At 36.6% G+C, this 22,990-nt stretch overlaps 1 protein-coding gene, 1 long non-coding RNA gene and 1 other non-coding gene across 10 annotated transcripts in view; 2 read left to right on the top strand and 1 right to left on the bottom strand.

Annotated features, from left to right (window-relative positions):
- The window catches only part of Evi5 (ecotropic viral integration site 5), a 226,985-nt gene that overhangs the window by 61,630 nt on the left and 142,365 nt on the right, over nucleotides 1-22,990 (top strand). For 7 of the 8 annotated variants that reach the window (XM_063254237.1, XM_063254233.1, XM_063254227.1 and 4 more), the window contains exon 2: nucleotides 1,188-1,417. In XM_063254237.1, the coding sequence (XP_063110307.1) occupies nucleotides 1,188-1,417 (230 nt within the window). Of the gene's footprint in view, nucleotides 1-1,187; nucleotides 1,418-12,362; nucleotides 15,862-22,990 lie in introns of those variants that run through there. The other variant, XM_063254240.1, reaches the window with a different exon arrangement.
- LOC134477214 (uncharacterized) lies at nucleotides 1,424-9,070 on the top strand. The gene is made up of 2 exons (XR_010049105.1): nucleotides 1,424-5,380; nucleotides 6,999-9,070. It is a non-coding gene; the product is annotated as an uncharacterized LOC134477214 (long non-coding RNA).
- LOC111754363 (small nucleolar RNA U13) lies at nucleotides 9,507-9,608 on the bottom strand. Its single transcript, XR_002789060.1, has one exon. It is a non-coding gene; the product is annotated as a small nucleolar RNA U13 (small nucleolar RNA).

Here is a 22,990-nt window from a genome sequence, read left to right as displayed (position 1 = left end):
TACTTGGCTTATGTGCGCTTGAATGATCATGCTCTGGGAGTTACCAGTCAGCCAAAGGACAGATGTTTTTGTAAGGGCAGATGCTTTTGTAAGATCCCTTGAGGGGTGTGACTCAGCAGATTCTGCTTGGAGCTTCCTGACTCTATTTTGGGATCTAATGGAATCCTGATTCTTGCCTCACTAATTCCGGTTCTTTCTGGGCATCTATTTCTGAATAGCTCCAACTACTTGAAAATTCTGCCTTGAACCTCGTTCAGTCTATTAACTTTACTACTTACACTTTTGTTCTTGTGGAGCTGTTTCCTCTTCTGTGAAAATGCTCTTCAGTGGTTTGGTGACAAATTGATAAGGCGTCTCATTATATCTTGTTTATGCTGAACATCCTGTTTTTGTTGTTAGTCATGTGATAGAATTTCCCTATTCTGATTATCTAATAGACATTTTTTAATTCCTTGGGTTTCAGGTGTTTCTTTCTTTCTCTCTCTCCCTCTCTCTCTCTCTCTTTTTTTTTGGTACTGGGGATCAAACTCATTACTTCACGCTTGCCAGGCAGGCACTTATGCTACTGAGCTAGATCCCCAGCCCTTGGGTTTCAGATGTTTTTGACTAAAACTTTAATAAAGAATATATCCTGACTCAATAACTGTGTAGGGATGTGTTTGTGTGTGTATACATATATACATATATGTATGTTGGATTTTTCTAGACAGGGTCTTATTATATAGTTTGAGTTAGTTTTGAACTTGCAACAATCTTTGTGCTTCAGCCTCCCAAGTGGTGGGATTACGGGCATGTGCCACTATGCCTGGTCTTACAGTCTATAGTTTTAATATATATATAACTAAAACAAAAATTTTATGAGTACTTATTCTTACTTTGGTATTGTCTACTTTCATTTTTAAAACATGCTGGTATTACCTGTGAAAGTGGTTGCATTAATACCTGCTATATTTTAGCCTGCTGTTTAGGAAACCCTCTTTTGGTTTGTTGAGGCTGAAAATGTGTAGCTTCAAATAGCCAGTTTCTAAAATGTGGATGTTAGGGTAATGGTTGCTAAACACGTTTTATAGTATCATCTCAAGGAGAACATTTTGGTGGTAATTATTAAATTATTAATAGGATTATCAAGTTCATGGTAATAAATGCAGTGACACTAAAATATATGCTACATTTATTTGCATCATCAGGTGGCGACAGACAAGGTTGCAGAAAAGCTGAGTTCTACTCTCTCATGGGTGAAGAACACAGTATCGCAGACAGTCAGTCAGATGGCCAGTCAGGTGGCAAGTCCATCTGCTTCATTACATACTACATCCTCATCTACCACATTGTCAACACCAGCCCTCTCACCATCTTCCCCACCACAGCTAAGTCCTGACGACTTGGAACTCCTGGCTAAACTGGAGGAACAAAACAGGTGAGTGAGCTGCATGACATTTCTTTTCCTAATTATCACACAAACTCAACTGTAGTGAAAATTTTGAATATATATGAAGAATGTTTTTTTTGTAATTTTTGACTCATTTACCAAACCTACCAAAAGTATTCAAATCTTTTTGTGGCAGGTGCATTAGGCTTAAAACAGACTAAAATTTTGTTTTATATAGATAGCTATAGATATTTCTCTCTTTTTTTTGAGACAGGATTTCATTATGCAGTGCAGGCTGGCCTTGAACTCATTTTGTATTATAGGCTGGACTCAAACTTTTAATAAGCCTACTGCCTCAGCATCCTGAGTGCTAGGATTATAGCTGTGCACCACCATGCCCAGCATAAGAGTTGATTTGTTTACTTAATATAGTAAATTCCCTAAAACCTTCCTGAATGTTATAAAAAAATTTTGTTTTGGATGTTGCTGGGAATTTAGCCCAGAGCCTTGCACATATTAGGTAAGTGCCCTCTATTGAGCTATATCCCCAGACTTACCATTTCTCATTGAAGTTTGCTAATTTAATAGGGTATAGGGGCACATGACAGTAGTACTAGCTATTTGGGAGGCTGAGATGTGGGATTTTGAGTTTCAGGTTAATCTGGGTAACACCAATAAACTGAAAACACATATGCTTATATACCCTTCACTACATAGTCTCTTTGGTTTAAATGTAAAATAATTCAGCCAGATGTGGATGTCTGACCTGGGATTAGAGAGGGAAATCTTTTCAGAAACCTATCTGTGGAAGATAATATATCTCTCATGATGAGTATGAATTGCAATGTTGTTTACTCTGCTTGGTGTGAAGTCCAGATTCTTTGTATTAGTATAAGATCTGTGTCATATTCAGAAAAAAATATAAGAGAGAGTAATCTTTTATGCTCAGCCAAGTCTTAGTCACTTTTCTTGTCACAGAGACACAATACCCAGCACTCATAACTTAAGGAAGGAGAGGTTAATTTTGACTTATGGTTCAGTCCATAGTCCACTGGCTAAAGGTAGAATAGGATGGCAGAGTGGCATAATGAAGGAAAGTTGTTCATGTCAGGGTGGTAAGAAAGCAGGGAAAGAAAGAAGGGAGGAGCTGGAAAGGGATATGTACCCTTCCATGTAATGCCTTCAGTGAGTCCACCTCATCTGACCAGGCCTGACCTCCCAACAGCAAGTCAACTATAGTGCCCCCATAATTCAGTCACCTTCCCAAAGCCCTGCTATAGAGCATGAGGCCTTTGGAGGACATTTTTGTTTTGTCTCGTTAATTTATTTTTGGCTTTTTGAGGTAGGGTTTTGTTCTGCAGTTCAGGCTAGCCTTGAACTCACTGTGATGCCTAGGTTGGCTCAACCTCTCAGTGTTCCCCTGTCTCAGCCTCTCAATATTGGGATTATAGGTGTGCACCACCATGCTTGGCTGGAGGATATTCTTGATCTAAACCATAGCACAGGGTATGGAATGCTGTTTTAGTTTCTTTTTATTATTGCTGAGTCAAAATACTCAACATTGAAAGTTAAAGGAAAGATTTATTTAGCTCACAATTTGTAATGGTTTTAGTTCACAGTTGGCTGGCTTCAATGCAGGGTGACATGGTAGAAAGGCATTGCAGAGGAGAAACTGTTAATAGTGAGCAGTAGGCAGCAAAGTAGTGAAAAACCAAAGCCGGAAGCAACAAGTGAAGGCGGCAGCTCTCTTTTTTGTCCCTTTAATCCACGCTACACACCCTTAGGGCAGGTAGCCCTTATACCCAGGTGGGCCTTCCCATTTTCCATGCCCAGAACTATGCCTAACCAATCAGTGGACTAATGTAGTAACCATACACCCTTAATCCCAGTATCACACACTTTAGATCCAGAGTGTGTGGAAAAGCCCCACCTGTGCCTGCATGAAGCTTTGGCACATAAGCCATAATGTTGTCATCAGCTTTAAGGGTAAAAACAAAGATCATTTTTTATTACCTTTTTGATGTATAATTGACATAATTAATTACATGTCTTTTTTTGTGTGTGTGTGTGTGTTTGTGTTTGTGTGGCACTGGAATTAAACTCAAGGTCTTTGCATCAAGCTATATTCCTGGCCCTTTTTGAAGGTTTTTTTTGGTACTGGGGATCCAACTTACTACCATGTGCTTGCAAGGCAGGCACTTATGCCACTGAGCTAAATTCCCAGCCCTGCTTTTTGAATTTTTAAAATTTCTAAACAGTCTTGCTGAGTTGCCCAAGTGTTGCTCAAATTTTGAATCCTCCTGTTTCAGCCATCTACAGTATTGGAATTACAGGTGTGCAAAACCATACCTAACTTCAAATACATACACATATAATTTGATAAATTTCAACATGTGTACCTATGAAACTGTCACCATAATCAAGAAAATGAACACCTGTGTCATTGCTTTCTCCCTCCCTATGTAGCCACTGTAGATTATATTTTTGAGAATTTAGAGAAATAGAATCATTCAGTATGTACTCTGTTTGTATAAATTATTGCAATTAGCATAATTATTTTGAGAGTTGTCATAGGATGCATCAGTAGTTTACTTCTTTGTTGTTGTGCATCAGTATTTTGTCAAGCAGACATGTAGTGTTTATCCCCTAACCTATTGGGTGTGCAGTGGTGTAAATACTTTAATGTAAGGCTTTGCATTGGTGGATACTTTTACTTATATTGGGCAAATACCTAGAAGTTGAAAGGTTCTGTTGTAGGTGTTATGTTCCACTACCAGTTTTGCAAAGAGCCTGTATTTTTCCACATTGCCACCAAAGTATATGAAGTTTCTTGTTCCTCTGTATCCTTGCCAACACTTGTATGGGCACTCCTTTTAATTTTAGCCATTCTAGTAGATACTGGTATGTGCTTTTTATTGGTGTTTCCTTAATAGTGTTAAGCATCTTGTTATATGTTTATTTGCTACTTGTGTATCTTTTTTTTGTTTTATTCTTTCGAAGAAGGGTTTCACTATGCAATTCAGGTTGACCTTGAACTTTGTAGACCAGAATGGCCTCAAACTTACATCGTTTTTTAAAAAGTTAGTTTGCTTTCTTACTGTGTTTTGAGAGTTTTTTTAAAATATATTTGAGATACATATCCTTTATTAGATAAAAAATTTTTTAAGTCTTGGTTTTCGAGTTGATTGGCTAATAATATTCTCTTAAAAGTATCTTTTCAGCAAGGTGTGGTAGCACATACCTCTAATTCCAGCTCTCTGGGAGGCTGAGGCAGGAGAATGGCAGGTTGGAACTCAGCTGGGCAATTTAGTGACATAGTAAGACACTGTCTCAAAATAAAAACAGATAGATAGATAGATAAGGCTGGGAATGTAGTTTAGTTTGAATGCCCTGGGTTTAACGCCCAGAACCACTATAGACAAACCAACAAAAGCACTCCCCCCCGCCCCCACCAAAAAAAAAAAACCCTAGAAATGTATTTTGTTTGTTTGTTAAAGAGGTGGAGATCTTGCTATATTGCCCAGTCTGTCTTGAAATTCCTGGGCTAAAGTGATTTTGCCTCAGCCTCCCAAGTAGCAGTTACTATAGGCACTACACTCAGCCTAAGCACTTTTTTAGTTTTATGTTTTACATATAGCTCTGTGATCCATTTTGAGTTAATTTTGTATATGGTGCAAAATACAAGTTGAAGTTCATTTTTGAATATGTACATTTGATTGTTTCTGTGTCATTTGTTAAAATGACTATTCTTTCTCTACTTATTCTTGTAACAGGTATCAGTTGTCTATAAATAGATGAGCTTGTTTCTAGACTCTGTATTTTTATATTAAAAGTCTTGAAATCTGGTAATATTAATCTTCTAACTTTGTATTGGCTATATTTTGGTGCTTGACATTCTCTTTATAAGTTTTTTCTTTTTAGTTTTTTTTTTTGTACTGGGGATCGAACTCACTACCTCGCGCTTGCAAGGCAGGCGCTTATGCCGCTGAGCTAAATCCTTGGCATTCTCATGTAAGTTTTACAGTCAGTTTACTAATTTTTATAAAATACCTGTTGAAATTTTGGCTGTGATTGAATTGAATATTTAATAGTATTTTTTCTACCCCATAAACAGTGTATTTCTCAATTATTATCTGTGAATGATACTGTTTTTGTAAATTTAATTTTTATTTGTTCATTGCTAGCATAGAGACGTTGTTTTTGTTGTATTGGTCTTGAATTCAGGGGCCTTGCTAGATTCTTTATTCTGATAGGGCTTTTGGCTTAGTAATATTTTTTTAAAGATTCCAGAGGTGTTTCCTACATAGATGAGCATGTTATCTGTGAATCAGAGGAGCACTTTTACATCTTCTGTCTCCTTTTTCTATCAAATAGAAACAGACTAGCACAGTATAATTTGAATGTTAGTGTGTAGAGATCTTTCTTTCCTAATCTTTTTTTTTTTTTTTTTTTCCACCATTATACTAGCAGGGAAAGCATAACATTTTTGTATGTGCCTTTTTTAAATCAGTTTAACATTTCTTACTCTTTTTTGCTGAGAAAGTTTTTTATGTTTTGTTTTGTTTTGTTGAGACAGGGTCTCACTATGTAGTTCAGACTGGCTTTGGGTTGACTTTGTAGTCCAGGCTAGTCTTGAACTTGCAATGAATCTCCTGCCTCAGCCTCCTGAGAGCTCGGATTACAAGAGTGCCTCACCTTGCCTGGCCTGAGAGGATTTTTTTTTTTGGTACAAGGAATTGAATTAACAGGACCTCGCACTGGCCATGCTGGGTCTTACGGTGCTGAGCTATATTCCCGATCTTCCTGAGAGTTTATCTAACATAGATTTGGGATTTTTTAAAAAGTGCTTTTTCTTAATCACTTGATATGATGTGATTTTATTCTTTTGCTTTAAAAATGTGATAAATTACATTTTTTTAATGTTAAACTAATTTTACATTGTAAGGATAAATCTTACTTGATTATAAAAATTGTTATCTTTATAAATATTAGTATCTTTATAAAATATTATTGGACTTGACTTGCTAAAATTTTGTTGAGAAATTTTGCATAGCTGTTGGAAATTGGTCTATGATTGTCTTGAAATATCTTTGACCAATAACAACAATGTCTCGTGACCTTGGAGTGCTTCCCTCTCTAATATAGGTATTTAGTGCTATATGTATCTCTTCAACCCTTGCTTTAGCAACATTCCTTCAAATTTATTGCTTGTTTTATGGCCGTGAATATGGTCTTTCTTGGTGAATGTTTTATGTACATTTGAGAAGAATGTGTATTCACCTGTTGTTTGTTGAAGTGTTGTATAATTGTCAGTTGATTCAAATTGGTAACTGTTGTTCAAGTTTATCTTTGCTAGTTTTTTGTTTGTTATGTCAAGTATTGAGAGAGTAGTATTAGAACATCCAACTAGAATTATAGGTTTGTTATTTTTTAAAGCTCTGTCTTTGTTTTATAATAACATGAAGTTATGTTACTAGATACTTAGGATTATTAGCATTTTCTCATGAAATAAACTTAACCTCTGGTAATATTGTTAGCTTGGAAATCTTCTGTATCTCATTATTATAGTCACTATAGTTTTCTTCAGAATGGTTTTAACTTTTTATATATTTTTCTTTTTTGGTGCCAGGAATCGAATTTATGATGTTTTGCTTGTCAGGCAAGTACTTAACGTCGCTCAGCTAAATCCTCAGCCCCTATAGTTTTCCATTTTTTTAATGTATTTGTGTTTGTATGTGGGGGGGGGGCATGTACTAATGATCAAACCAAAGGCCTTGTGCCTGCTAAGCAAGCCCTCTACCACTAAGATACACTCCCAAATCTTGTTTTTCTTTATCTTTAAAATTTGTTGTTAGGTTTTACATAGTTTTAACAAAATATAATCTATCTTTGCCTTTTAGTTGATATATTGGATAAAGTTTTATAAATGGTCACATTTGCATTTATCTCAAGCTACATGTTGGTTATATTTTTGCTTCACATGTTTTGCAGGACTACCACCCAGTTCCTTCCTAGGTAAACTAGACTTAAAGCAAATGGAAAAGAGATACAGGGGGGCATAGTGATGCCATGTCTATAATCCCAGCACTTGAGAGGCCAAGGCAGGAGAGTGCTAAGTTCAAAGCCAGCCTGAACTACAGTGAGACCTTGTTAAAAGAGAGAGAGACAATTAAAATAGCTTAAAAAATCTGTTAGGGAATGATATATGTAACTTCTGCTTTACATTTTATTGACTAAAGTAAATCAGATGACCAAACCTTTTATTAGTGAGGCAAGATAGTACCAAGGGGAAAAAATTATTATTTCAACCCCACCCCCACCCTCACCCCTTGAGACAGGATCTGACTAGCCTTGAAGTCAAAAGTAATCTATTCCTGCTTTAGGCTTCTAAGTACTGGGATTCTAGGCTTGTGCCACAATACCCAGCAGAATTCACCCTTCAAAGAGTACAATTTAGTCATTGTTAGTATATTCACAAAGTTTACAATCATTAGGACTAGTCCAATTTGAGAACATTTTTCCGAAAAGAAACTGTTCCCATTTGGGGATGGCGATATGTAATGTATGTACTGTTGTTCACCCCGATTGTCATGTTTAGAAATTTTATTTTATTTTTTTCTTTGGAATAAAATGGATTTGAGAAAGAAAGAAAGAATGAACGAAAGAAAGAGCGGTCCCATTAGCCTGTATTTCATCCTTCCAGTCACTGATTCACTTTCTGTTTCTATGGATTATGAGCATTTCAGTCATATAATAGGTGGTCTATTATGACAGGCCTCTTTCACCTACCTTAATGTTTTTAAGATTTTTTGTAGAAAATAAATTATTTGTGTTTAATATGACTGTTAGACTATATTTAAGTGTTTTCTTGTTCTTTAATCTGTTCTTCCTTCAACTATACTGCTTTCTTATTCCTTAATTAAATATTTTTTAAAAATAAAGATTTTTTTTTTTGGTCTTTTTCCTTTTTTTTGGTACCGGGGATTGAACTCACGACTGCCTGCTTGCAAGGCAGGTGCTTATGCCACTGAGCTAAACCTCCAGCCCCCTGTTCTGATTTTTTTTGAGACAGGATCTTGCTAGCTTGTAGTTCAGGCTGGCCCTGAATTCACTATGTAGTCTGGGCTGTCCTTGAACTTGCAGTGATCCATCCTCCTGCCTCAACCTCCTAAGTGCTGGGACTGCAGGTATGTACCACCATATCTGGCTCTTAATTAAATATTTTTATAATTATATTTTATCTTCTTTGTTGATTTTTCTGAGCTATAACTGGTACACTAGTGATTGCATTAAGGCTTATAGCATTCAACTTTAACTAATACTATTTTGCATGTAGTAAAGAACCTTAGAATGGTACACTTCTATTTTTCCTTCCCAATCTTCATTCTAGTTTTGTCATCTATTTTAATATATATATATATATATATATATATATATATATATATATAATAAACTCTGTATTGTATTTGCTTCAACAATTATCTTTTTAAATTATATTGAAACAAAAAAAAAGCCAGGTATAAGTCAGGCATGGTGATATATGCCTATAATCTCGGCACTGGGAGCCTGAGGCAGAAAGATACCCTTGAGTTTTGAGATGAGATAAGCCTCAACTGCATAGTGAGACCCTGTCTCAAAAAACTAAAAAAAATTTAAAAATCCACCAAAAATAAACAGACAGAACCCCCCAAAACAAAGAAAGAGAGCCAGGTACAGTAGCTGCCTTGGTCTTACTGCAGGTAACAATCTGAAATGTGGCTCATCTGATTTGTTATGACTCTCAGCTCCGCTCTCAAAGCAAGGAGTCAAGACTGAATTTTTTCTACCTGTGCCAAAACCTGGGAAAGTCTTTCAAAGTAAGTAAGATATTTTCCAAGTTTTAGGAGTTAAATAACCACTGTTGCCTGTTGTCTAGGGTTTTTTGTTTTGTTTTGTTTTGTTTTTTGAGGTAGTGTTTCACTGTGTAGTACAGGCTGGGCTTGAATTCACTTCTGCAGCCTAGGCTGGCCTCAAACTCTCAGCAGTCCTCAAGCCTCCAATAACATGGCAATGCCTCCTTGAGTGCTGGGATTACAGGTGTGTACCACCACGCCTAACTGTTGAGAGTTTTTTTTTTTGTTTTTTTTTTTTTTTTTCATGTCAGACGGGTAATGTGCCGAGGTCGTAACAAGGTTGAAAGGAGGCACATGTCATGCATAGAGCATGAACACCCAATCATCACGCTTATGAACCTGAGGATGACTGTTGAGAGTTTTAAGAACCAAGAACCATTGTTTTCATCTGATTTCATATTTTGACCTTTTTTTAGCTAAGTCACTAAATTAACCAGGCTGGGCTCCAATTTGAGATCCTACTGCCTCAGCCTACCAGAATGGCATTTATTTTTGCGGGGGTTGAGGTTAGAGATTGTATCCAATATATGTTATTCCATCATGGAAAGCGTAAAGTAATTTTCATCAACAGATAAATGGATAAAACAAATGTGATAGTTACACACAATTGAGTACTATGACACAAAGCAAGATAGACTCTAGACATTCATATGCAGATGGTGCAATTTTAGAACACAGTGTTAAGTGAAAATAAGTCATGTGCAAGCTTAAATATTGCATGGTTTGTCGTATGATATAAGACGTATGATATGTATGTATCAAAATAAAATATAGATAAATAGGAAATAGGGGGAAGTTCAAATAATTTCTCAAATTATCTGTTCTGTTTTCAATATGTTTTAAGATACGCTATTTTTTTTCATTTTATACTACAAGTTTCTCATCTTTCATTGAAAATTTTTTTGTTTTTTCTTCTTTGTAAGAGTCTTTTGTTGTCCATGACTTGAACTCTGAGTACCATTTTGGCCATTCTTTTAAGGTTATTATACACAGTATATTAACATTGTTTTTTTCTAATTATTTTATTATAAAATTGTTTTTTATAGGAGAATGCTTTTTATAATTTCATTATTAAAATCTACTTGCAAAATGTAATACATTTTCCTTTGGCCTGAAAAAGTGTGAATTGCACTAAAAATTGATTTGTAGGCTGGCATATGATTATGATTCATTGGTAGAACAGTTACGGAAGGTATTGAATTTGGTTTCTAGTGATATAGAGGAATGAAACTTGGGACCTACTCTATCCCCTCAACGAGTTTGTGTTCTCTAAAATCTAAGAATGAATTTTAGGAACAACTAAGAACAACCGAGGTTAAGAGTAGGAATATTTATTGAGAGAAGGAAAGCTGCTGTCTGAGAGACAGAAGGGGTCCCCAGTGGGTTGGCAAAGATTCTGTGTCTTCTAGGGATTTTTTTTTTTCCTTTTTTTTGGTCTTTTTCCTTTTTATCGGTACCGGGGATCGAACTCACGACTGCCTGCTTGCAAGGCAGGGGCTTATGCTGCTGAGCTAAATCCCCAGCCCCCGTTCTAGGGATTTTTATAGAGTAAAATCACAATGTGAGGCGGGTCTAAACTTTGGAAAAACTGGGAACTTGCAAGGCAGATGGACAAGAGGTGGGACAGAGCTCTATGGTCAACTAATAAATTTAATTGTTTAGGTAAAACTGACTGAATCTGGGACAAATGGGGATGTGAGTCTAGTGAGTGACTCCTCCTCTAGGGGGTTGGGATGGTGAGTGACTCTTGCTTCTCAAGGTGATTCAGGTTTAATCCTTAAGGATTATGCTTAAGGGTGTGGTTTCGTTTGTACCTTCTGTTTTAAGATCTGGCCCACACAAGAGGTGTGTGTCCCTTCCAAGATCATCAGATATCTCAAGGACCTAGCCCTATCTGACTGCCTATAATATTTCTAACTGGCTCAGCTGCCTGTAACAGGAGGGGGAACAGAATTTGCAAGGTGGGGATTTGGAACTTGGCCTAATTGCATCACATAAGAAAGATATACTAGTCCATATAAATTTGGTGATACAAATTGCCTCCTTATTATCTTTTTCTTTAAAACATTTTTTAATTAATTTTCTTTGGGCCTCAGTACTTGAGGGGTAAAGTAAGGAGCTGACTGTGACTGACAGAACTGTGAGGCACCGGCGGCAGCTGAAAAGATAAGAAGTATGAAATATAAATGACCTTTATTTTGAGAATGCGGGGAGAGACACCCCCATCCCCTGGGGCACGGCATCCCCCCCCCAGGGGGTGGGGTGGGCGATCTCTCCGTGGAACACGTGGAGTGGAGGCATATAAGTAACCTAGGTTTGGGGTGGAACCTAAGGGGGCATTAGGTATGCACAAGTAGCCCATTGGTCTTCTTTTGGCACCATAGGTAAATTCCTGGAGGCAGGGAAGATGGAGTCACAGGTAAATTCCTAGGGGTGGGGGAGATAGGAGCTCCTTGGTTCTGCCTCTAAGGCTTCACCAGCTACAGTGTCCTGTCTGGGCCAAAACTCTTTTAGTGACCTGTTAATTTTAAATGGTTTTAATGTGTGTGTTGATTTTAATTTGTAATTCCTTTGCTTATTACATTTGCAAGGTTTTGAGCCAAATATTTTATGAGAGTTTTTGGGAATAGATAGTCTAATAAGATATATAAATTTGCAAAGTTTCTTATAAAATAGGATTGAAAGAAGTTCTTGAAAGAGCAAAGTGGAGCATTAGGTTGCATAAAGGCTATTGTGAGCAAATAGGTCTCAAAAGAAAATGACAAGGGTCATTAAACAGCACAAGGAGGTACAAGGTGGAAAAATTAGTGGGATGTGAAGCTGGGGCAGGGCTTGGAAAAGTGAAACACTTATGGGTAGTGCTAAAGGGTGGTAAAGGATATGTAAACTTTGAATTTGAATTGGTTCTTACATCAGTGAAATAATTTTCACAGAATTATAGTTTGCAAAGGATCAAGTTTGAGTTTATTTGTATGGTTGTCATCAATAATTGTTGTATGAGGCTGGGGATTTAGCTCAGCGGCATAAGCGCCTGCCTTGCAAGCAGGCAGTCGTGAGTTCGATCCCTGGTACCGATAAAAAGGAAAAAGACAAAAAAATAATTATTGTACAGCTAAATATATGAAACTCTGTTAATTTTTTTCAGATGAGTTTATTAGTACATTTTAGGAGTACATAATGTTTACATTCTATTAGGAACTTGGCCAAGATCCCCAACTCCCTGTATGAGGGCTATGGTAAAGGTTAAATAAGAAACAGGGACAAATTTAGTAATGCATGATGGGGGTTTGGGAGGTTAGTGTCTCAGGATGGGCAAAGACCCGTACTTCATTTTTTTTTTTTTTTCTTTTTTATTAGTACCGAGGATCGAACTCACGACTGCCTGCTTGCAAGGCAGGTGCTTATGCCGCTGAGCTAAATCCCCAGCCCCTGAGCTAAATCCCCAGCCCCAAGACCCGTACTTCAAACCAGCCATTATTTATTGGGTGTGTACAGCGTAAAGATTAGCTGATACTCTTAAGATACTAATAAATGTGGAATGACTCAAGAGGGTGGAGATGATTTTAAATTAAGAAGGATCTTGCTCTGGAGTGTTCCTTTTCATATTAGTAGTTTTAGCTTAGTCTTTGTTTAGTCTTAGTGGGTTGGAGAGGATGGCCTATCTCAAGAGTTAATGGGAAGTCTCAAAAGGATGATATCCTAATCCCAAGCCTCCATTTATCCCTTAGGGAAGTATTCAAAATTAGGCATTGTGAATTCATGGTCCCCAGTAGCATTCCTTATATAGAGCTGGTACATGTACACAACACATTTTAATTCCTTTTTCCATTTTGTGCCCCTCCCCTGCTTCCCTCCATCTCTTTATCCCCTCCCCCTACTTTGAGAAACCTGTCTCTTCCTATTGTCTTTTATTTCCCTCTTTATACTTTGGTTTCCCATATAAGAGAAATTATATGATATTTAAGCTTGCATGTCTGATTTACTTAAAATTATAGTCTGTAGGTATGTCCATTTTCCTACACGCAACTGAAGATTTTTAAAATAGTAGAATAGTACTATGTGGAAATACCACATTTTCTTTATCCATTCATGTTTTTTTTTTTTTTTTTTTTTGGTACCAGGGATCGAACTCACAACCACGCACTTGCAAGGCAGGCACTTATGCCGCTGAGCTAAATCACCAACCCTATCCTATCCATTCATGTGTTAATGAACACATAGGCTTGGTTACAAGACTTTAGCTATTGAGTTGTACTGCTATAAATTTAGGTATGTGTGTATCCCTGTGGTAAGGTGGCTTTTACTCTTTTTGAGAAGATACCCAAAAGGGGAATGGTTGGGTAAATGGAATTTCTAGTTTCAGGTTTTTAAGACATCTCAATACATGACACATGTCAGTGTCAAAAATTGTTGTAAGTGAACTGTTGGTAGTGTATCGACAAACTTATTCCCAAACTATTTACAATTTACTCCTGGGTAGTAAATGTGTTTAACTTGTATGTTAAGAATGAAAAAAAAAAAAAAAAAAAAAAAGCCCAGTATGGTGGCACACACACATGATCCCAGCACTCAGGAGACTGAGGGAGGATTGCCACAAGTTTGAGGCCAGCCTGGGCTATGTAGTAAGTTCAGGGAGAACCTGTTTTAAAGAAAAAAAATTACTAGAATTGTTTAAAGGTGTTTAGAAAAGAGATTTTAGAACTGGGTCTACAGGTTATAAGAAGAGAATGTGCCCCGCATGCCAGAGGCCCTGGATTCAATACCTTGTTCCAAAACAAAAATGAGATTTTCAAGAAATAAAAGGAACAGAAGGTTGTCAGTTTTTCTGTTGTTGAAGAATTAAAAAATCTTAACTTTTTCTTGTGCTCAAATTTTGAGTTGTGCACATGTGCATGTGGTGTGTATGCAGTATTGTTTTAAATCAATAAAAACCTGGAGTGCATTTGAAGAATTTATGTGTAAAGATTGAGTGAATATTGTGTCATTTTGTTTTGTTTTAGAATAATTCTAGCATAACACACATGTCCAACTTTAGTAAAGATAAAACAAAATGACATTAGCTAAGGTATAGCTTTTTCTTCCTCTTCTGTCTTAGAGATATAGGGGAATAAAATTCCCAACCTACCATATTTGCACTACAAGTTTGTGTTCTCTAAAATCAAAGAATGAATTTTAGGAACAATGGAGGTTAAGAGTAGAAATATTTATTGAGAGAAGAAAAGTTTCTGTCTGAGAGACAGACAGAAAGGGTCCTCAGTGGGTTGCCAAAAAAATCTGTATTTTCTAGGGGTTTTTATAGAGTAAAACCATGAGGTGAGGCAGGTCTAAAGGTGGGGAAACTAGGAATTCATGAAGCAGACAGGCATGATGTGGTACAGAGCTGTGGTCAACCAGTAAATTTTATTGTTTAGGTAAAAGTGACTAAATTAGGGACAAATGGGGAAAGGAGTCAGAGTCACATAGCAACAGACCATTCTTAATCAGTGACTCTTCCTTATAGGGGGTTGGGATGGATGGAGACTCCTGGTTTCTCAAGATGATCCATACCTAATCCCTAAGGTTTACACTTAAGGGTGTGTTTGCATTTGTTTTGCTTTCTGTCTTGAGGTCTGGCCCATAGCAAGAGGCGTATGTCTCCTCCAAGGTCATTAGACATCTGGTCCTGTGTACTGACTTCTTTGAGGGTCTAGCCCTGTCTGGCTGCCTATAATATTTTTAACTAGCTGCCTATAACACGAAGACTGTACCATTGTTAATGCTGAGAAACACTGTCAGAATATTAATTTAAAATCTCTATTTTTGTGGTTTACAATGAAGATACATGTTACATATGTAATGGAAAAATTATGGAAACTGGAATAGAAATACTGTGACATAACAGTTAATGCTTTTATTTGGGACTTATTCTTTGATAGGATTTTCGGCATGGAAGGGAACCATCTGATAGAATTTTTGGCATAGCTAAAAGGATAAGAAGTATGAAATAAAAATGGAATGGCCTTTGTTTTAAGAATGTGGAGAGAGACTCCATGATCCTCTGGGATCTGGAATTCTCTCTGCTAGAGTCGTGGTGTGGGGGCATACATGTAGCTTAGGTTTGGGGTGGTGCCTAAGGGACATTAGTGATGCACAGGTAGCCCATTGGTATTCATTTCATACCACAGGTAAATTGCTTAGGGGCAGGGAAAGGTGGCCTCAGGATAGAGTCCCTTGGTTTCACCTCCAAGGCTTCACCCGCTACAGTGTCCCATTTGGGGCAAAATCCTTTCACTATCTCCTTCCTTAAATGTAGGTGAAATTTTATTTAATTCTCTTTGATTCAGACGATATAAAAATATCTTAAAAGAAACACAAAAAATCAAATTCCTTATAGAAATCTTTCTCTTTTCCATATTTTTATAGTAGCTATTACTTTTTCAAAAGTCCTGTGGCACCCCCAGAAAAAATGTGTTGAAATGGTTCAACACAATGTCAAAGATCTGTTTGAAGTTAATAATTGATAAAGTTCAAATAAGATAGGTTTCCTCCCCTCTGTGTCTTAAATGTTTGTTTCTTTTTTGCTTTAAAAACAAAGGCATTGGTAGAGATGAACTTAAGGAGGTAGGTGTCAACTGTAATAGAAATACATTTTAATTCTGATGGGAAATAATGTTAATTAAAATTTTGAATGGGCTATTTGTATCATGTAAAAGTTTGGCATTGTAACTATATTTGTTTCCTTTAGCTTTCTGTTGCTTGGAATCAGATTTTACTTACTAGCATATTCATGGTGTGAGATGAGAATAAAGAAATGAGAGTTTGTTTACTTATTTATTTAGTTTTTTTTTGAGATAGGATCTTGCTATGTAAATAAGGCTGGTTTTGAATTCATGGTGATCTTCTTGCCTCTGCCTTCAGAGTGTTGGGATTACCAGTGTGTGACATCATGCTGGAAGGAGTTCCTTTAAGCTAAGTAAAATATATTTTGTTTTAAAAAATATGGTGAGTAGCAATCTTTGAAGGCTTAATTTAAATGCCTTTGTATTTTACCAATATGTATACCTGAACTGTTCAGATGGTAGTCAGTTTCTACCATACTGGTAGTCGTATGTGGTAGTTGGGCACCTACAATGTGGCTGATCTGTAAGAGTAAAATAAACACGATTTTGAAGACTTGATTTGAAAATGGGATATCATTAGTTAAAAATTATTATATGTTGAAATGATGTTTTAACTATATTTTATAAAAGATTAAAATTAATTTCACTTTTTAAAACAATTATGGCTGCCTGGAACATAAAATATTGTGTAAGTGGCTTGCATTGTATTTTTGTTGGACAGATCTAGAGAATCTATTATTTATGTGTTTATAGTTTTATTTTTTATTTTTATTTTTATTTAAGGAGAATAAGAAAAAAACAGAAAAAGGTACAAGTAATACAAAATTTAAAAAATAAACAGTAAGAAATCACTAGTTAATAGATTACATATTCTCATCTTAGAAAGTTGTTCAAGTTACAAAATTGAAGCATATAAAGTGGACTTTCAAACAGTGAGAGTGCAAACAGTTTTGTTCTGTGATCCAAAAAACTCAGTAATATGGTTATCTGTCTTATACACTTAAACATATATGCAGTTATAACCTTTAGAGCATTTTCTTTTCTTTTCTTTTGTACAATGATAATTACACATTTTGGGTTTTGTTACTCCCACAGTTCTTATTACTTTTTTTGAAGAGAGTAAAACCAAATGTGACATATCAGAACAGAGTCAGTGAAATCAAAAGGATGAACATAATAGATAATGTAAAAACAAAATACAAGGTGATCAACAATGGTTACCATACTGCCTCTTGCTATTTTAAGAAGAATTGCCAGTTATAATAAAATTGAACAAAACAGTAAAGAATAAAACCAAAGCATTGGAGACATTACAGGACTTTAAAAGAAAATAGTCAACTGGAATGGGCGTCATAATGAATCTTACTGTCTTAACAGTTTTATCTATACTTTCGAACTTGGTACTATCAAGCAAAGCAGAATAGGGGAAAATCAGTTAAAACAAGATGGTAAGGGCAATACAGGATTTCAAATCAAGTTAATAGGAAATTAAAGTAGGTTACTATAATGTATCCTGCTATTTTTTATTTATTTTTCCCTTAATTAAAAAGATAAAAAGAAAAAAGTAAATAATTAAAAAACAAAAAAAGGGGGGAGGAATTGAGATAAAAGAGGGCATGACAACAGAACAGCGCAGGTCAAAACATAACCATTTAAGCAAAATAGTGTTTCACCACAAGATATCCTGACATAAAAATAGTTACCATAGTGTCTCTTTCCTTGAAATCTTTGAGTATAACTTCGTATACTGTAGCACCAAACATACCAAGACCATGTAAAACCATTCAAGAGAATGACAGTATTACAGGGTATTTAGAACCAATTACCAGAAAATGAACAATGGTTTCTGTATAATATCCTTGTCTGTAAAAGTTTTTACTTATATTATCATATATAATAAAATCCAATAAGATACAACCTTTTAAGACTGATGGAGACAGAAGAATACAAGTTTGATGGGACTTGAAAACAAGATGATACTAAATCAGCACTAGCTATTATGATGTCTTGTTTTCTCCAAAATAGCTGTTCCTATCATCCAACCTTCTCTGCCTCATTTCTGTTGAGCTCTTTTTCTGTCGTTTGTTGTCAGTTTGTCTTCTTCATTTCACTTTCTGTACCATTCATTGTGGCCTCTCTGCCACTATTTCTGGAATCTTGGTATTTTCCTTTTTTAGAATATCTTGCAGTATTCTCTGTAAAGTTGAATTGGTGATTGCAAATTCCCCTAGTTCCTCTTTATCCTGGAAGCATCTTGTTTTTCCATCAATTTCTAGGGACAGTTGTGCAGGATATATCAATCTTGGCTGGAGGTTATTATCTTTCAAAGCTTGAATTATTTCCCCCCACGTTCTTCGTGATTTGATGGTTTGTTTCGAGAAGTCTGCTGTAATTCTGATGAGTGTTTCCTTGTAAGTGATCTGTTTCTTGTCTCTGATGGCTTTTAATATTCTGTGGATTTCTGGAATTTTGATTATTATATGCCTGGGTATAGCTCTGTTTGGGTTGTAGGTGGCTGGGGTCCTGTATGCCTCATACATCTGAGTATCTTTACCATTTGCTAAATTAGGGAAATTCTCTTGGATTATTTCTGTGAGTAGCTTTTGTAGTCCATTTGTATGAGTCCCTACTTCTTCTTTTATGTTCTTAATTCTTAAGTTATAGATCCTCTTATCATCTTCTAGCCTTTGTATTGTTGCTGTTTGTTTTTTTGTTATTTTTAAGAAGTTTTCATTTCATGCTCCCACATTACAAATCTGCCCTCCAGTTCAGATAATCTATCCTTAGTTTCTTTCAAGCTGTTATGGCAGTTTTCGATAGAGTTTTTAGTTTCCTGGTAATCTCTTTAAACCTGCTTCATGTATTCTATGTTTTCTCTATTTTCTCCATCAAACAGTTCTCCCCTTTTTTTCCTGTTCTTCCATTCCACCATCTGTTTTTTCTTGAGCAGTGTTTAGCATTTCTCTAACTATTCTACTTATATCTTACTTTAGGTCGTTAATAACTTCATTCCTGAACTTGTCTATGAGGCTCTGGAGATAGCGCTTTATGTCTATTGGTGCCGTGTCTGATATTGCATGTTTCTCAGGATTGGGGGCAGAGGACCCTTTCTTGTTGCTCCCTCTTCCCGTATTTTTTGTTCCTTTTATACAAGCAAATATAGGAGGCCCAGTTTCTTTCTTTGTCCATTACAGTTTGTTTGAATTGTGCCTGGTAGGTGTTCCGGCCCACTGCAGTGTACTAGGGAGACAGAGACCTGGGCAACCTATGCTGGGCTTGCCCCTCCAGGTCACCCTACCGAAGGCTTCACTGCTAGGGTGCACCTTCAGGTGCTGGGATCTGGTTTGGGCTAGCCTACTGGGTGTTAGTCAGTGGCATCATGCAGGCCAGGCACTGCCCACCAATCCCGCTTGACAGGGGAATATGTGATTGAAGTCACTGCAACAACCTGTTCCTGCTAGTCTGCCTGGTCCCAATATGTCCTTTGCTGAAGCCTCCTGCTATAATGGAAGGGTCCTCAATCCGCTCACTCATCACAGGTCGATTCAGGGCTCCTGGCCAGTCCTGCTCTCAAGTCCATTCACCGCTTTCCACTCTCAGAGCTTTTGCGCCTCTCTCCTTGCCACGTCAATTGGAACACAGCAATGGCTGCAGGAAATTCAAATCACAGCTTTTAGTGGCGTGGGGTCCAGCTTACGTGCTGAGACCTTATCTGTTCCTGCTATATCACCGGGATTGCGTTTCCAGTTGGTTTCTCTTAGTTTAGTTCATTCCTGATTCGGCAAAGTATATCTCCCCTTGCTTAGGATTTCTCACCCTGCACCATTCCTTGATTTTAAGTGTGGTTTCTCAGAGAGCCTCTGAAGCTGCTGCTATCTATTCGCCTTGTTTTCCCGGAAGTCATGTTTATAGTTTTATGAACACAGCATAGCCTCAGTTTTATTGAGAATACTGCCCATAAGTCATCTAGCAACATTAAGGAAGTAAAAAATTTACAAGGTAAGTAGATAGTTTCAAGTCTCTATATCAAGAATTCATGTATTTAAAGTAATAAGAAAGCCTTTAGATCTTTAATGGAACTCCATTCTTTTGCTTTTCTTTGAGGATTGCTTTTTAAAATCAGTTTTCTGCATAATCTCTGAAGTGTCAGTTTCTAATTAGAATTTTGAATGGATTAACTTTCCCCAAGTCTTCATGCTAAAGAAACTAACAATCTATTTTTCAGACCTGCGTATTCTTGATATCTAGGCAGCTCTCTTTTGTGTTCTTAGTTCTCTCCTATTTCTATGCTAATTAATTATGTTTACTCTTTATTTATATATTTTTTTTATTTAAGGAGAAAAAAGGAAAAAAAAAGCAGAAAAAGGGTACAAGTTATACAGAATTTCAGAAAAAAAAATAAACAGGAAATCACTAGTTAATGGATTACATATTGTCCTCTTAGAAATATTTGTTCAAGTTACAAGATTAAAGCATATAAAGTGGACATTCAAACAGCGAGACTGCAAACAGTTCTGTTCAATGATCCAACAAAACTCAGTAATATCATTGTCTATCTTATACACTTAAATTTACATGCAGTTATACCATTTAGAGCACTTCCTTTTCCTCTCTTTTCTACAATGACCATTACACATTTTGGGTTTTATTGCTCCCACAGTTCTTATTGCTTTTTTTGGAAGAGAGTAAAACCAAATGTGACTTAACAGAATCAGTTAAATCAAAAGGGTGGACATAATAGATAACGTAAAAACCTAATACAATGTGGTCAACAATGGTTACCATAATGCCTCCCGCTATCTCAAATAGAATTGCTTATATCAGCAGTTATAATACATTGAACAAAACAGTAAAGAACGAAACCAACAAAACCAAAACATTGGAGGCATTACAGGTCTTCAAAAGTAGATAATAGTCAACCAGTATGGGCGTCATAATGAATCCCACTATTTTCACAGCCGTTGCCTAAACTTTTGAATCTGGTACTATCAAGCAAAGCAGAATAGAGGAACATCAATCAAAACAAGATGGTGAGAGTATTTATTTATATTTTAAAGATAGTAAAATACAACAAAACAAGACAGATTAAAGCCAATCAAGACAATGCAGTGAAATTGGTACAAAACTTCAGAGCAGGATCCCGGGATAACAATAATAGGTGCCATTATTATGTTCACAATAGTTGTCTGTTCAGTCAGGTATAGCAAAGTCAAACCAGAAACACAACACTATAAAACCAATCAAAACAGAATATTGAGTAGAGCAAAAATAATCAGAACAAAGCAAAACAGTGAAAACAGTATTGGCCTTCAAAGACAAAAATAGAAGGCAATGCCCCATATTTTCTATATTGCACACAATCATCCTCCCAAGAAATGCTCAGACCTCTGGCCCCATGTCAGCATAATCAAACGATATAAACATTTAATTGTTTTCTGTGTCTTCCTTGCTATCCACTCCAGCTGACCTCAAAACCTTTCAGTAATTTTCCAGTTTCCAATGGAGAGGGCAGGCGGGCACAGGATTTTTTATTGTCAGCCTCTAAGCTGGTAGGCTCATGGGAAACACTAACGGACTTCTCTCCCTGGTGTGCCTGAGGCTTGCTCAAGCCGCTGCTTACCTGAAGAATGGCTCTTTGCTTTCTTGGTCGGTCCCCCAAGTTCCAGCATGGCTGATTCTCAGGAGATGCTGACTTGTTCTCTCTCCCTGGTGTGACTGAGGCTCGCTTACACCACTGCTTACCAGGAGGCCTGGCTCATTGCTTTCTTTGTTGGTTCCCCAAGTTCCAGCATGGTTGATTCTTGGGAAATGCTGACTTGTTTTTTTCTTGGTGCACCCACGGCTTGCTTGCACCACCACTTACCAGGAAGGATGGCTCTTTGTTTTCTTGGTCGATCCCCCAAGTTCCAGCATGGCTGATTCTTGGAAAGGCTGACTTGTTCCTAATGGTGTTTACTCTTAATTCTAAAGTTATTTCTGTTACTCTGAGACACAAATTTGTTAATATGAAAGAGTAAATTTGTTGATATGCTATGAAGGAGCATGACACTTTTGAGTCAGGCATGTAGCTTTACTACCATTTGATGATACTGTGCTTCTTCAAAGTTCATGTGTTGAAGAATAATCTGAAATGTGATATTAAGAGGTTGGGATTTGGGGAAGTTTCACTCTTCTAAATAGGAATGCCTTTATAAAAGATGCTTTAGAGCCTAATGTGAGAGGACACACCTATAATCCCAGCATTTGGAATGCTGAGGTGGGAGGCCAACTTGGACTACACAGCGAGAATCCAACTCAAAAATGAACAGAACAGAAAACAAAACAAACCCCCCCAAAATACTTTAGGAAGCTGGGCATGGTGGTACATGTTTGTAATGTCAGCACTCTGGAGGTTGAAGCAGGAAGACTGCTGATTTTGAAGCCAGCTTTGGATACAAGTCCAGCTTGAACTGCATAATGAGACCCAGTCTCAAAAAAAAAAAAAAAAAAAAAAAAAAAAAACCCAAAAAGAAACAAACAAACAAAAAAAACATTAAACTTTAGGGAGATCTTTGGTTCCTTTCAAGATGTGAGAAGACACAGAAGATGTCATTTATGAGGAATAGGCTCTAATTAAATACCTAGTGTATTGGCGTTTTGAGGACTCTTCAACTTCCAGAACTATCAACAAATGTCTGTTTTTATTTTTAATTTTAAAGATAGTAAAATCCAACAAAACAAAGCAGAACAAATCCAGTCAAAACAAAGCAACAAAATTGGTACAGAACTTCAAAGCAGAATACTAGGAAAATAGCAATAGTTACCATAGTATATCTTGTTATCCTCATAATAGTTGTCCATTTCATCAGGTATAAATCAAACCAAAAACAAAACAAGTAAAACCAATCAAAACAGAATATTGCATAAAGCAAAATAATCAGAACAAAGCAAAAAAATGAAAATAATATTGGCCTTCAAAGACAAGATAGAAGGAAATCCCCTATATTTGCTATATTGTATACTGTCATCCTTCCAAGAGATGCCCAGACCGCTGGCCCCAAGCCTGCGAAATCAGCCAAACCCCACAAGCATTTAGTTGCTTTATGTACCTTACTTGTTGTCAACTCAGGTTGTCGTCCATCTGACTTTTC

The sequence above is a fragment of the Cavia porcellus genome, unplaced genomic scaffold, assembly GCF_034190915.1.
Source record: "Cavia porcellus strain 051 isolate PalLab524CR breed Dunkin Hartley unplaced genomic scaffold, mCavPor4.1 scaffold_1, whole genome shotgun sequence".
NCBI classification, from domain to species: Eukaryota; Metazoa; Chordata; class Mammalia; order Rodentia; family Caviidae; genus Cavia; species Cavia porcellus.
This window is presented reverse-complemented; position numbering and strand designations above follow the sequence as displayed.